Genomic DNA, 16,470 nt, shown 5'->3' on the forward strand with positions numbered 1-16,470 from the left:
AAGTTTTAAGTGGTGCCATTAAGGCTCAGAGGCTTGGGTCTCCACTCCATAGAATGGACAGGAAGGCCCCCCAAATGCAGTATGGCTGCTTTACCACATTTTTAAGTCAGTGAAGTAATACACATTGCCATCTAAAGTCCCGTCCCACCCCACACCCATGCCCAGACCATTAAGTCCAGAGTTTTAAATTAGCTAACTGCATCACTGTAAGTCTTAGGGGCAGCATCTATGGATCGCAAAAGTCATATACCTGGGGATCTACTTCTGCCAACCCCTGGTCTAGCCTATTGCCTCTTCTCTAGGCATCAGACAAAGACCTTTTAAACTCACACCTAAGTTTGTTTTTCTTCTGCTGTTTACATTTTGCAGCCTTTTATACTGTTCTTCACCGATTTTGGCTTTATGTATTAATTGTTTATTGTCAACTGCGGTGAAAGCTATGCTGACAGGGCAGCATATACTTACTATCTATCCATCTATAAAATTAATGCAAATTTCTGAAGACACATATTCGCTGGTTTCAATCATTGTTAACAGGCAACAGCCATAGAGCTTCTTGTTCCAGGCCCAGATGGACAATTGAACTCAGACAAAAGAAAATAACAATATAATCATTTCCCAATACAGGTTGTACAGCTATGCACACCTCCTATAATGTAGCTTTAAAACAAAACAAATAAATGCTGGTTTACTTAGAGGCAGTGCAACAGCAGAGAGCTTCAGCTATGGGGCGTTATAGAAATGTAATAAATAATAGTAACAATGACAATGCATGTCGTCAGAAAAATAGTTTTTTTAAAAATGAATTAGTTCCCTAGATCAACTTAAAGACAAATGCTGTAACTTAGCTAAGCTGTGTTTCTCAAACAGAAAACAACTTTGTTCATTTTTGTATTTTTAGACTCTTTTCAATTATAATGCAAAAACCAATAAACATACAGGGCAGAGGTCTGACAAAGGGTACCTCATACGGTAGGGGAAACTATGAGAAGATGTTTATATCAATGCCCAGGATAATTATATTGCATACCTACATCTGTGTAGGTAGGAAGTCCAAAATAGCCAAAGATCAGTTAGCTGTTGCTGACCCAGTTAGTTGTTGCATTATGCGGAGTATTAAAATGTAGAAAGGGGAGAGATATCCTCTATACATTGATGGCTCCAAAAACCTTTAGTACAAGAACAGCATAGATGTGGGGGCATGAGGCAAATTGATGGGAGAGCAATCCTATGGTATCTGGAGAACATACCAGGGACCATAGGATTGTTCAGAGTTCCCACTCCAAAGACACTGCTATGACCTTGGAAGGGGGACTCTGGAACCTGATCCCTCCCCCCCCCCAAACACACACAAACCACCACAGGAAGAACCAGGCTGGCTGCTTTCTGAGGTCACAAAAGCAGCCTCAGAGATCCAAAAGGCGCAGTTCTTATGGGAGGGGAAAGGCCAGGATACGTTGTTTCCTATGGCCTCTCCAACCACAGTCCCAATGACTACTCTAGATGGGCCAGGCTAGAGAGAAAAGAAATAAAAAGGATGGCAGAGGCAAAATTCCCCTCCAATTCTCCTTACTCTAGCAGGGCACTGGATACTTGGAAGGCTCTGAGAACAGGCACATGTGTTTAATGAGAGCACAACCCATAGGATTGCACTCTAAAACTTCTACAGAGGGAGAGGTTCCAAGGCACTACAGATTGCTGGGCCATAGGTTGAGATTAAAATAACTTCCAGTTGTAGGTGCTGTGGTTTTGCTCCAGCTGATAAGTTATTGTTGTAGATATGAAAATGACAAAGAATTCTCCATCTGGACCCAGAAATTGATCAGAAGCATAAATATGGCACTTGGGCCCTTTTTGCCAAAAGAAAAGTTGATCTTAAATTTTATGAATTGGATTGCATCATATTGTAGGTTTGGAATTTGCACATGAGTCAAAGTGAAGTGCCCAACAAAGGTTTGTCCAATTTCTCTGGCAGCTGTACTACGTAACTTTATTTATATACAAAACCAGTAGCTTAATATTTGAATCCCAGATATTACTTGCTGGGTCTTTTAAACAGGAAAGCCATCTCTATTCCACTCTACATACAGAAGAAACATGCCTAAATGGTGGTAACAGTTCAGTATTCACCATACTCCCAAAGTTCAGCATTCAGTTCAGCATTCACCACATTTCCAAATCCATGCAAACTGTTATATGTGCATGTGCTAAACACAAATTATATCGGGCTTTGGACATGCACCTTCTCTGTCACACCCAAGGCCCAAATGGCTGCATTCAGACATAACACCAATGATGGTTTAGAGTTATGAGATCACACCTGTACTAGCCTTGTGCTCACATTATCACCCATCCACTGGAGCATGGCTGTGAGACGATCTGTGATTAACTACAGTTTGGCATATCATCTGAAGCCTAAACTGTAGTTAATCTTAACTATGGTTTATTGAAACACACCAGTTTCAGTCACTACAGTTTAAGTTGGCTTGTTTCAACAAACCATAGATAAGATTAAACACGGTTTGCCCAGATTTGGGTATCATAAAAATTTTCAAAACTCCTCACAACTGGAAGAGGAGGAACACACAAGACAAAAGGTTTTTCTTAGAATGCTCCGAATGTGAAGCCACACAAATCCAACAACCCAAACTGCTGTATGACACTCTCATTTTAAATGAGCTGTATCCCTCGTCTAGCACCTCCTGTGAAGAAACAGGAAAAAGTGATGTATATGAACCATCACATGAATATACTTAAAAGCAAGCACGTGTACTGAATGCAATTCCATTCTAAACAACATTACATGAAGAAATCACAGCAAGGAGCATTTCTGTTGACTCACGCCGGAAGTGGTAATTAACATGTGGCTGCAGCAAAGTTCTCTCCCTCAACCTGTCTGTCAAGTAAGGAGAATTGCTATTGGAGATGAGAATATTTAGGAGAGATTTTTAAACAGCCACAACATAGTTCAGAGGGTCAAAAGAAAGAACTTGTTTAAAAATGGAATTTAGAGAGATTTGGAGTACACATGGGATGCTAGAAAGAAGCTTCTAAGGCTGGGAAGCATTGTTACGAAGCAATAAACTATTTAAGCTATTAAGCCAATTAGGGATAATTAAACATTATCATGGTGGCTGTTGATTGAGCTCCTGGAGCATTTAGCAGCATGAATGAGTCAACTAAAACTCCTTCACCTTTTCCCTAATAAGCTACTGTCCTGTCCAGAACAGGAGGTAGGTGGTACTATCTATATCTATATCTATATCTATATCTATATATAAAACGCTTAGGTATGTTACCGTTTTGCCACGCCCACTTTGTCTTCAGGAATTCTAGAATGGCTTCAGCTGATACAGGTTGCTAAGCAACAATAATAATATGTAACATCAGCTGATACAGGTTGCTAAGCCCCTTGCTAAGACTTCTCCGGGCTTTCCAAGGTAATCCTACCCCCCTTCTGCCTTTTCACTCCCCCCCCCCCACAAAGGGGTGGCACTACAGTCCAGAGCATGAGTGAGGCATGGCCGGGTCCCTTGGTGGGCAGGTGGGAGGCCGCTCGCCTGCTGCGAATGAATAATTAAAATATATTTAATTAATAAACTTTAAGATATGCTACAATGGTGTATGTTATGCCGGGTACAGCTAGTATACAATAAACTTTATAGCTGCCACCTATGTAAAAAGGAGGGGGAACAGGCAAGTGGCATGTATGACAGAGAATTATATCTCTCCTGAAGACTTTTTTGTTTTGTTTTAATTGCTGTGATTAAATTACTTTTAATGGTGACTGTTTTCATCATTTTTCTCTACTATTTCAGTGTTTTATAGCTGCCTTACTGTATTTATTGCTGTTAACAGCTTTTTTAAAAAAAGAAAACCATTTGTTTAAAAACACTTCTTTAAATTTATGTTGTTATTTGCCTTGGGCTAATGAAGAAAATGCTGGGAGAACCTGTTTACAGCCAAAGATTTCCAGTGCTGTAATGAATATTTAGGATGGAGTCAACTAAGCACCGCCCAGGGACATGCCTTATTTCAATGGTGGCTAGGTAGAAGCAGCTCTTCCTGGTGCATCCAATGTTTGTGAAGGTAAAATCCTATGGATTTTAATAGATATTATCGCAACTAAACAAGGGGTGTAGCCGTAGTTCTGGCTCTGAAGGATTAATAAAATAAACCCTCAACTAGACTAGAGCATCCACATGTCACTCATAACCAATAGTTCTCATTAGTTTAAACATATATCCAGCAATAGTTGGCATATGCCCACATATTACTGAGGAACAATGTTCTTCCAGTTGATTCTCTCTGCTCCTACATCACTCATACTGAATAGAACGAATGAAAGCTGTAGCGGCCCTAATGCTACCAATTAACATGTCAATGACCTGTGAAACATTATTAAATGTCAACTGCAGGGTCAAACAATAATTCTAAACTTTGAAGAGTCATCAAGCCAATTTAAATAGAGTAAGACAGAGGTGCTGATTTCCAGAACCTTGGGATGGTACCCAAATACCACTACAAAGGTGCACATTACATCACACTGAAGCAGCTTGCCACAGAGATGTAGCAATTTGTATCACACTAGTGTAGTCCACCGAGAGAAATAGGTATGTAGTAGTAGTGTGGCAAAAATATCTTATTTACAAAAAAAAACTATTAGAAGGATTTAATTAGGGGGGTCGAAGAAGTCACCAATGGGTTCAGAGGAGTTCGAATTTCTATGAATCCAACCAGTGGATTCCACAGTGGACCAGTTTTTTCCAAGTCATGTACACTTGAGGACCATTTTTTAAAGTGTACATGACTTGGCAGGGAGACTTCTGGAAATCCACACTTGCACTAATGAACACTTGCAAAGGAAGAGCAAAATTCTTGTACATCCTTAAAAATAATAATAATCTGTCCATGAGCAGATGACAGAACAAAAGGCACCTGCCAATCCACAAATTGCCCAGGGAACTTTGTGAACCACCCAGAGAACTTTGGCTATTGGGCGGTATAGAAATGCAATAAATAAATAAATAAAATCATGGAAGGACCAAATTGAACAAAAGTCACACATCCCTAGATAAGATGGAGAAATGTTTCCATTTCAAAGGGAGGTGAGCCACATTCAGCGCTCTCAGATATCTACTACTCCTTTATATGCATCGGCACACAAAAGCCACAATCGTATGAAGTGCACACTATAGTCAAGAGAAAGACACACTAAATGCTTTCTCCTTAGACCTGGTGGAGACAGTACTGCACCAGTTTGGCCATACCAAGAGCCGATTACATGAGTGACCCAGCAGAAACAGCATCTTTATCTCACAGGCTGCCAGGTCAGGAAGCACCTTGGGGTGCTGTTTTCTCTCTCTATGTGGTTGTAGATCCTGCAATTAAATGTTACTAAATGCCAGAAGTCTCCAGTAATCTCCTATCCAAAGGAAGCCAAGCTGAGGCAAGTCATCTTTCAAAGGGAGAAGGCTGCCATGCCTCTATTACCCGGGACACCCTACTGTTAAGCAAAGTGAGGTAGTTGCCTTAGGGAGCAGGAGAGAACTGCATGCCACACAGCCTGTCCTGGGCCCCCTAAAGTAGCCTGCTGCCTTCAAGTGCGTGTTCCATTGCGAGGGTTGAAAATGAAGGTTCAAATGCTAATCCCATTGGCTTTTATACATAGAATGGAAGGCGGGCATGATTTTGTTCTGCCTCAGGCAGAGAAATATCCTGGGCCGATCCTGACTATTACAGAAGCTAGAATTCCCGTGGCAATTAAATTATGGAACTCACTACCACAACATGTAGTGATGGCCACCAATCTGGATGGCTTCAAAATCGGGTTGGATAAATTCCTGGGGGCAAAGGCTATCAATGGCTACTAGCCCTGATGGTTGTGTGCTACTTCCAGTATTCGAGGCAATAAGACTGTGTGCACCAGTTGCTGGGGAACATGGATGGGAGGGTGCTGTTGTACCATGTCCTGCTTGTTCATCCCTGGCCAATGGCTGGCTGGCCACTGTGTGAACAGAGTTCTGGACTAGATGGACCCTTGGACTGATCCAGCATGGCTCTTCTTATGTTCTTAATATTACTGCGTTCTAGTCCCTCACAGTCCATCATTACCAGTTATTCATTCCTTCAGAGTGTATTTGAGAGCTCATGAATTCCCAGGCCAAAAACAGATGTTACTTTAAACTTGTGTCTAGCAGCTCCATCTTTTTTTTATTTATTGTTTTGACTCTCAAGTAGGCACATGGGCCTGATTTAGGTTGTCAAAGCCTCCCACTAGCCCCTTGCACCTACTCTAAAGAAAAATGGGGGAAGACTTGAACACAATGTTCGTTTTGTCCGTCCATCCCCAGATTAATACTTGCAAGAGAAACATTTTCAGTCCTTGAATTCAGAATGAAGAGCTACAGCAGAACAAACTAAAGGGAAAGCTGCAGATGCAGACATGGAGTTTTGTGTGGGTGCTGAATTTGCCAGTAGTGTCTGTAGATTATTAAAGTGTATGAAGTATAAAATACATGCACTCTTGTGCCAAAGCTCACACATGTATAAGCTCCACCTTGCTTTCCTCCCCTCCTTCTGAAAATCACCCAAGCAATGACCAAATTCCATCCACTTGTCATTCACAGAGGGAAAATGTTAATGTGAGTTCCTTCACGGAAGATATTTCTGTACATATTGACCTGGTTTGCACATAATGCTAACCCATGGTTTATCTAACTCATGGTTTCTTCCCCTAGCCAGGGTATGTCTAGCAGCCAATCAAACAATCCATAGTTTGTTTTCTCAATCCCTGGGTTGTTTGTTTCCCTCCTCCCTGCCTCCCTGTTTCCCAAATGCCTTTGCAGTGCCGTGCTGGCATGTAGAGTGACATTGGCTCCATTCAGACCACACACAAAACCATGCTGCTTAACCACAAAATGGTTAACGGAATGCATGCATTCCATTAACCATTGTGTGGTTAAGCAGCATGATTTAGTGTGCTGTCTGAATGGGGCCTATGGGTTTTTAAAACCACTCTTGCAAGACATAACAAAAGCCCACATGCTTTAAACAACCCAGACTTCACAATCCAACAACAAAGCATGGGTTTTCTTTCTAGGTTGTTATGGTTAACAAACCATGGTTTGTTAGCACAGTTGGGTTTGCACATCACAACAACCCAGAATTCAATAAACCATAACATGGATTAGCATCATGTACAAATCCAGCTGTGTAGTAGTCCAGTACCATAGTCAAGTACAAGAATAGTTTGTAAGCACCAGGCCTAAGATTTATCTCAATTATATTAATAAAAAAGTCTCCTTCCCCATTCTGCTGACAGAAGCTTCCACTGGATAAAAGCATTCTGCCAACAGAGTGACCCCAATCAGATACAATCAATACAGCTTTTGTTATGACAAAGTTAAATGTTGCTCTGTTAAAAAGGAATATTTTTTACTGAAATTTTGTTTCTGCTCCTCTACTAAACACATTTTGTTACACTGAAGCACTGTTCCTCAATACAAGCACATGTGACCTGTTCTAAATAAAGAATATTTTCCACTTCTTGCACAACTGGAACAGATATAAACAGTAGCCAGAACAAACTGCAGTGCAGAACTACAGAAGTGTTTGCAACACTCAAAGGCCCTTTAGAAAACCACAGCAATCTGGATAGGAGTATTTTAAATTACAGCAAGCAGAAATAATACTGAGAATAAATCACATCAAATTAGATGTAATCAATAGCATGGTGAAACAATTTAGATTAGTATGGTTCTGTTGTAGACTCAGTATTTGTTTTTTAAAAAGTCAACTTCTGGGATTTTCCCCACTCGTAATTAATCCTGCTCACACCGAGCTTCAGAACTGTGGCTCTTTGCAATGTTTCTTTTTAAGAGACCCACTATATTCTATGAATGTTCAATTTTTCAGAAGAAAATATAATAATTGGAGGAGATTCGAAAGAAGTATTAGACTCCTGGATATTTGATCAAGAACATTCCTAATATGTTCTTAAAAGGGACAGATGGAGACTTACAAATCCAAATGCAAAACATTATACTTTATTTACCTTCTAAAGATTCATTTTCTCAAAGAGATATTTTTAAGTTTCTGAAAAATTGTTTGGGTCAATATTAATTTCTAAAATATTGCCAGTTATGCATGCTGGTCGCAGCTTAAGTTCGGCGATACTATTATTATTTATTTATTTATATAGCACCATCAATGTACATGGTGCTGTACAGAGTAAAACAGTAAATAGCAAGGCCCTGCCGCATAGGCTTACAATCTAATAAAATGTTATTAATGTTATTGATGTTGTTATTAATGTTATGCTACAAGATGTAAACCTCAAAGGACACGAAAGAAAAATGTAAACAGTTAATTTTTAGAGAGAACCAAACTAGTGAATGTCAAAATAAAGCTTTTTATCATCAGAGAAACTAAATAAATAAATAAATAAATAAAACTACTTGTGTCGTGGGCTTCATGCCTAAGTAACAAAACAGAGACAGAAAAGTATTGATAAGCAAGTCAAGTATATTACAGCACAATCCTATATTGGAGTTATGCCAGCTGAGGGGCTTTATATTTTGCAGAAGACTCATTATGCTTTGCAACAGATGATAATGTATAACATGCATAATCTCTTGATAATACAAAGTATATGCTGGTAGCAGCAAGAATATGTTTTATTAATACAAAACCCTACTATTGAATAATGAGAGAGTAAAATATAAGATTGTGCAGTTATGTCTACACTGACTAATTATGTGAGAGTAAGAGAAGGACGACAAAGATAAAATGGGTTGGATCCGGATTTGCCCTTCTGTGAATGGATGGACTCCTCTTGTTCACATAAGAAACAGAGATCCAGCAGAGGCTCCCACTGGAGTTAAGGGTGGGGAGCGGAGAAGGTGTTTTTTATTGATACCCCCTTCCCTCTACAGAGCCCAGGCTATTCTATAGAATCCATGAACCCTCCAGAGTAGGGGGGGGGGGTGTTTCAGGAAGGAAACAAGGCTGGAAGGGAGAATCAATGAAAATTATATTCCCTGTTTCCTAGGAATGGTACTCCATTGACAGGAAGTATGGATCCAACCCAATTAACTTTTGATCTGATGGAAAACTTTTACTAAAATTTGCAAAATGGAGCATATAGTTTTACACATATAACATATTTATTGTAATGAATTTGAAGGTTTAATAGTAAAATTTTAATGTGTTGAAAAACTAGCTGGCCCCTGCCTATCATCATTCAGCAACCTTAGTCATTGGTTAAACTTCTGTGATGTTCACAGTGTGGAGTGTGGCGTGTTCACAAGCATTCTAACTGCTGACATAAAGCTGTCAACAACAGATCACTGACCAACAGAACAGTACAGTACAGCTTCTATGAGAGAAAGAAAAGGTCAGTTTTGACAACAGGTAAGACATCATAGGTTAAACATTAGAAAGAAAACCTTTGGAACATTCGTAATTTTTAGATGCTCTTGAGATCAACCACACAGGTTTCAACACCTGAATGTGACTACATCACTGAGCAGCTGGATCAACTGATGTTATCATACTCAAGCAAAACACCATGTGGTTTCATCTATGAAACTATTAGCCCTCTGATTTTGCTAGCTTGCCTCTGGGCAGAATCAAGTTAGCTTCTTTTACTCAGAATAGTACTAGATAATTTCCATAATTGCTCTTCTGTAGAATCCTTGAAACCCCTGGATTCCTCTGGAGGGTTGGGGGGCCTCCTAAGCAGATTTGAGGAGCATATAGGTAGGGTGACCACATGGAAAGGATTGCACTCTTAGAGATGTAAGAAGAGCCCTGCTGGATCAGACCAAAAGTGCATCAAGTCTTCTTTCTCACAATGGCCAGATGCTTTGGGAAAATGACAGGATATTGTTTCAGAGCTGTTATTACAGGACTGGTTTTGTTTTAATGTGTGTGTTTCTTATTTTGCTGCAAACCACTTTGAGCATTAAGTATTTCAGTACAGCTTTTCTCAATTATTAAAGTAAATACACTCATTTAGTGTTTTCACAACCATGGCCTATTTCGCTTGGGGAAGGGACCTCTTTCAGCCAGAGGGCTGGACTGAATGTCAGAGAGGCTCTCAGGGGCTGCATCCCAGTGGTGGGTGGGGTCAAAGGGAAGATGAGTGGGACAAAAATACAAAAATTACCAGCATATAGTAGCTTAAAGCCCTTAACGCCAGGAACTCAGGACAGATATTTCAAGCTTTCAAAATGGGGAAGAGACTATGCATCATTCAGAGGCCATCAGGAGAATCGCAAAGGCCTGGACTAAGATACCAGGAGGGCCAGTTTCGGACACTGGGCCTGAGATTGCCCACCCCTGGCCTATACAGTTTGAGGTTTGTTTGTTTTAAGGTACAACTCTGTTGTTAACAACTGTCTTAATTTGGCAATTAAGTCAGCATTTGTACTGATTCCAGTGTGCAATGCTTTGTTATTTATATGGCACCAGCAATGTGCATGGCATTTCTCACAACATAAGATTACCATGCACTATATCCCTGCCCACAAGGAGCTCCACATAATCCAAGTATCTGTGAATGTACTTCAAAAGAGTAAAGTAATTACAAAGAAGACACACTAACTTTGCTTGCAGAGATTGCTGACAACAACAAAGGAGATCCAAACTGATGATTATTATTAAATTCTCTGGGACTTTTTTGAAGTGTACAAAGTGATTTACTGTCCGTACTTTATGACTTGTGTAGTGCACCTTCTCTGATATTGGCTTTAGGACAGGGATGGGGAATGTGTGGCTCTCCAGATGTGGGTGGACTGCAACTCCCATCATCCCTCACCATTGGCTATGCTGGCTAGGGCTGATGGGAGTGATAGTCCAACAATACCTGGAGGTTCAGACATTCCTCACCTCTGCTTTGGGGGCTGGGTGAGTGTTACAAGCTTACAAGTTTATGTTATTTCAGTCACCAAATATTTGCATGAGATCACAGGCAGCCGACTTACGCCCCCCCCTTTTCCTCAGTGCCCCCCTTCCGCCACTTCCCAGCTTGCAGAGTGAAAAGTGTTGGTTCCAATTTGAAAAATTGCTCCCCTTCAAAAGAGGACAAAGATACTGCAGAAATCTCAAAACCATTTAGTACATTTTTCATATTGAAAGAGTACGAAACATTCCAGACATATAGATGAGCAATGCTATGGGCGATCTTGAGCCTGAAGGACCCAAGATGTGGCACACTGTTCGCAACTGCAGGCAATCTAAGACACTGCAACAGGAAACCATGGAAAAACAGCATAGTATGAACTTGACACATCTATCTACAGGTTTTCATTTATGAACCAATTGTGAATAGCATGTTTGTTGAAAAGAAAATGCTACAAGAGAACTTTTAAAAATTCAGCAGTAATCCTTTCCTTCACAGCGTTGTTCCTAGAACAGGGCTAGACAATCCTTTTGGCTCCAAGGGCTGCATTCAGTTCCGGGTGGGGAACCACACACACATACTACTACTGCATTTATATCCCACCTTTTTCCCTCCAAGGAACCCAAGTCAGAGTACACAATCCTCCTCCTCTTCCTCTCCATTTTATCCTCACAACAACAACCCTGTGAAGCGGGTTGGGCTGAGAGTGTATGACTGGCTCAAAGTCACCCAGTGGGTTTCCATGGCTGAGTGGGGACTAGAACCCGGATCTCCCGACTCCCAGTCCAACACTTTAGCCGCTACACTCACATCTCCCCCTTGTTGGGAGGGAAAAAGGAGGTTAAAGCTACTCCCACCTCCAAGAGATTCCTTCCGAGGTCGGTGTTTTCCCACGCTGTTAACAGGTTGCCCACCTCACTCCTAATCCATGAAAGAAATGCATTCTCACAGATGCAGCAGCAACCTTCTTTATTCTAATGGAAGTTGACAAGCTAGAGAAGAGGCCTTTCTTGGCACAGACTGTGATTACAAGAACGGTTTCCGCATTTCCCCCAGAGCTGTGGCTCAGTGGTGGGACACCCAGTTTACATGCCAAAGATCCCAGGCATCAACCTCCGGCTGGAAAAGACTCCTGTGTGGAAGTCTGGATTGCTGCCACCTGCCAGTGTAGATAGTACAGAGCTAGATGTACCAATGGTCTGGCTCGGTATAAGGCAGATTCCTATGTTCCAAAGAGAGGCCCGTTGCAAATATTACTCACACCATATGCAAGGAGCAGAAAAGCCCTTACACTGGCACAGCAAACTTTAAAAGCCCCTCCATACATGTAATGGCCACAAGTAATGACACTGCATTCAGCTACTACACACAGTAGGAAGCATGCCTAGGGTAAGACACAGGGCAAAGGGCTTTTAAATGTTACTCGCCTGTGGCTATCACTGTCACTCCTAAAGGCTTTCCCATGATCTGTACACTATCATCAAAGGGGCAACAGACCTGTCTCAAATGGTTCATAGAATCATTGAATAGTAGAGTTGGAAGGGGCCTATAAGGCCATCGAGTCCAACCCTCTGCTTAATGCATGAATCCACCTTAAAGGATCCCTGACAGATGGCTGTCCAGCTGCCTCTGGACAACCATCACTAAGAAACAAGCTAGAATAACATAAAGGCTGAATTTTCATTGCTGAATTGATGGGGGGACACCTTGGCTATCAGTCTCTATAGAAGCAGATGGGGCAATGCTCTACCCTCACATTTCTGCGGTACACATTTTCTTTGTGTGTGGTGACCTCATTCAGTTTAATGTCAAATTGACCAAGCAGGACTGCACTGGGACAAGCATCACTTGGCCAGAATAGTAAACTTTCTTGCTTACTTGGTCAGCTTCCTGAACTTCAACCAGCCCAGATTGTAATAATGCTAAAAAAAACCACAAACTGCCATACTCAAAAACCATAAGCCTAAGTCATACAGGCAATGTCAAGTATGGACAAACAACAAAATCCTCAGAGCCAATATGGGTCAAAAGGGGGGAAGGGAAGAAGCCTATCCAACCCCAATTAGTGACCAGCCAACTCAGCCTTCCCCAACCTTGTGCCTTTCAGATGCTTTGGACTACAGCTCCCGGTATTCCTGATCATTGGCCATGCTTGGTGGGTCTCATATGAATTGAAGTCCAAAACATCTGAAGGGCACCAGGTTGGGGAAGACTGGGCTAGCTCCACAGTGTAATGCCAAGGGAGGGTGTCCTGCCAGCTAGAAAAAGAGACCAAGGAGAAGGACATGCCAATGTATTTAGCGTGACCTCCTCTGAACACCCCCACCCCAAGGAATTGCACGAAATGTGGCAATGTGCAACACTGCCCTCATCCCAAGTCCACTTGTGCTAACATAAAAAGGAGCAACAATATCTGAAGCATCTGTCGGTTTTACACTTGCCCACTTGGGCAACCAGGATGATCAGGGGTCTGGAAACAAAGCCCTATGAAGAGACACTGAAAAAACTGGGCATGTTTAGCCTGGAGAAGAGAAGATTGAGGGGAGACATGATAGCACTCTTCAAATACTTAAAAGGTTGTCGCACAGAGGAGGGCCAGAATCTCTTCTCGATCCTCCCAGAGTGCAGGACACGGAATAACGGGTTAAAGGAGGCCAGATTCCGGCTGGACATCAGGAAAAACTTCCTAACTGTTAGAGCAGTGCGACGGTGGAATCAGTTACCTAGGGAGGTTGTGGGCTCTCCCACACTAGACGCCTTCAAGAGGCAGCTGGACAACCATCTGTCAGGGATGCTTTAGGGTGGATTCCTGCATTGAGCAGGGGGTTGGACTCGATGACCTTGTAGCCCCCTTCCAACTCTGCTATTCTATGATTCTATGAACAAGTACTTACACAAGGCCCGACCAGTTATGGAAGAAGACCCCTTTTTATTTCTGCCCAACAATTCTAATGGTGTTTTCACACTGGAGATTTAATCAGTGCTTCAAATTGTTCTATACTGCAAATGCACACTATTCCCCCTCACCTTTTGTCTTGCATTAGCAACGTTGTCACAAAACACTGTCACAATCATCAATGTAATGCACACTGTGCGAGTAGCTTCACAGTACTATTTAGTTCCAGACACAATCCCATCCATGTTTAGATAGAAATGAAGTCCTACAACTCCTAGCATTCCCCAGCCAGATACACTGGCTGGGAAATGCTGGAAGCTGTAGGACATTTTCCTGTCTAAACATGGACAGGATTGCACCCTTCATTACTCTAGCTCGCTATCCTAATACAATACAAACCGGCCACAGCTGAAACATTCCAGAATCATGCCTTGGGATGCCACCCCAAATCAACATATTTATTTAGATGGCCACTTGAGGAGGATGAGCTAACTCCTCAACATTATAGGAATCCTTGCATTTCAAAACAGGAGCTTCAAGGATCAGTCAGTCAGGCACAATCACAAAATAAAACGATGAGCTGTTCTCTCTCTGCTCTGCTTACTACACGTTTAACTATTAGTGGAAGTCTGTAACTCCCTGCCCAGGCCAGATAATGCCTCTGGTGAGAATGTCCAACAATACCCTTTACATAATACCAGCCACTGGACTTGGCCCCTCCTCCCTCGCCCAAACAGTAACACACGCTAAACAAAACTGCTATTATGATAGAAGCAACTCAGTAAATGGCTGCATTTATAGCTTCAACTGTAAAAAGATGTTTCCTTTCAATGTATTTATAAAACACACACAAACTTTTTACAAACAGCCTGATTCAGCAGCACGAAAGTAAACAGCAGGCACAGCGTTGCCGGGTTCTCTGCCTTCTGTAACATTCCCCTCTTCTCTCCTGCCCCCTTTCCCCCCTGGCCCTGTCGAAGGGACACTTGGTTTAACACAAGCAAATCCTCCACACGCTGGTGGGAGAAGCAAGCTCACGAGCTGCTGACGCCCTCGCTTTTGCCACGCACGCTCCTCACACCTCAGACAATTTTGCAACGCCCCCTCGGCTCTGGCACAGCGCGCCGCTGGGCCAACCCACACACGGCGGTACATGCACACCTTGCAAAGGCAAAACAAAAAAACAAGGCATATAAGCAAGCCCTCAGGTGTCAGGGTAAAAAGAGTCGAGCCAGCGGCATGTAGGAAATGGGTTACACCGTGGACTGCCAGGGATGGGGGGCAGAGGGCAAAGGACCTGTCGTTTCCCCCAGTCCCGCGTTGTTATTGTGAGGGGAAGACAAGTTCCTTCTTCTTTCCCCCTGGAGGCTAGAAAGGAGAAGGGACTCCACTCAGGGAGCCCTTCGGATATGGAGCAACACAGCTTCGGCTATACCGGCAGCTTCTGCAGGGGGTCCTCCTAGAAGGGGAGCCGGCGTTGGGGGGGGGGGGTCAGGCACACTGAGCAGAAATGAAACAGGACCAGAAGAGGCTAAGGAGGGGGGGCGGTTGGGAGAGAGAGTCTAATGGGGCTAAAGGCAGAGGGGAAGAGAATGGGAAGAGGAGGAGGAGGAGAAACGAAAGAGCAGCAGGACGGGAGAGGAAAGTTGCAGAGGGGTAAGGAGCAGAAAGGTTGGGAAGGAGAGGCCAGGAAGAAAAATGCCCGGGGGGTGGGGTCGACTGGGTCGCTATGGGGGGAGAGGCAGAGAGCGGCTAAAAGGGCAGCATTTCCAGCCTCGCTGCAAACGCCGGCAGGGGATTCAAAATCTCCCTTCACAGGGGTGGGGGGTTGTGGGGGTGTCTTTACCAGGCTGGAGCGACGGTCTTGCGCATGGGGCGTAGGAGCTCCGGGCGAGAACGTCCAAGTGGCCCCTGGGGGTGGCGGGGTGGATAAGGTGAAGGGCAGAGAGGAAGAAGAAAGCTGTCTCGGGGGGAGAGGCGAAAGTGGCAGGCCCCCTCACCTGTTTTTTAGCGGCTGGCTTTTCAGCTCATAGTAGGTCTTGGGCTCCTCGTGGAACTCTTCGCCGACCTCGAAGTCCGGCACGATCCCCGACTCCGCCTGCATGTCCCCCGCTCTCCGTCTCCTGCCGTCAATGGGAGGGAGCGGAGGGGAAAGCGCGTCCACCGTCGCCGCCCAAGCGCAGCCTGCCCTGCGTCCGCGCTGCGCCGGGGGCTCGCAATACTCCAGCCCAAGCCTCGGCTCGCTGTGCTGTGCTGTGACCAGCGCCAGCTCCTGGACGCCCTGCCCCTCGTACACACCTTCTTCTCGGCGCTGACTGGGATTTGTAGTCCTTCAGAGATCCGGCCCGCGGCGTCTGCCCGGCCGGCGCACTACAGCTCCCACAAGGCCAAGCGACCGTGACGCAAGAGGGGGCGGGGCACCGAGAGGCACCGGTGTGCGTCCTGTCAATGTCAGCAGAAGCAGCTTGCCAAGGGTATCGCGGCTGCTCGGCCCGGAATGCTGGCTGTGGGACAGCGTTTCGGTTCTAAATGGGAGGCACTGGGGCTCAAATCTCACAGGGAACCAACCCTGATGACCGAGACGCCTTTTGTGGGGACTGATGGTCGTGGTCATTCACAGCTGAGGGGATTGCACTTTGCACATGCTTGTAGGTATGGTCACCGTTGG

The 16,470-nt window shown here is 43.7% G+C and overlaps 1 protein-coding gene across 4 annotated transcripts in view; it reads right to left on the bottom strand.

Annotated features, from left to right (window-relative positions):
• MITF (melanocyte inducing transcription factor) overlaps positions 1 to 15,938 on the bottom strand; it is a 178,972-nt gene extending 163,034 nt beyond the window's left edge. For 3 of the 4 annotated variants that reach the window (XM_063122024.1, XM_063122020.1, XM_063122019.1), the window contains exon 1: positions 15,803 to 15,938. In XM_063122024.1, coding sequence (XP_062978094.1) covers positions 15,803 to 15,906 — 104 coding nt within the window. In that variant the 5' untranslated portion in view covers positions 15,907 to 15,938. The remainder of the gene's footprint in view (positions 1 to 15,802) is intronic. The other variant, XM_063122023.1, reaches the window with a different exon arrangement.
• Between the last annotated feature and the right edge of the window lie 532 nt (positions 15,939 to 16,470).

The sequence above is a fragment of the Elgaria multicarinata genome, chromosome 3 (genome assembly GCF_023053635.1).
Source record: "Elgaria multicarinata webbii isolate HBS135686 ecotype San Diego chromosome 3, rElgMul1.1.pri, whole genome shotgun sequence".
Lineage (NCBI taxonomy): Eukaryota > Metazoa > Chordata > Lepidosauria > Squamata > Anguidae > Elgaria > Elgaria multicarinata.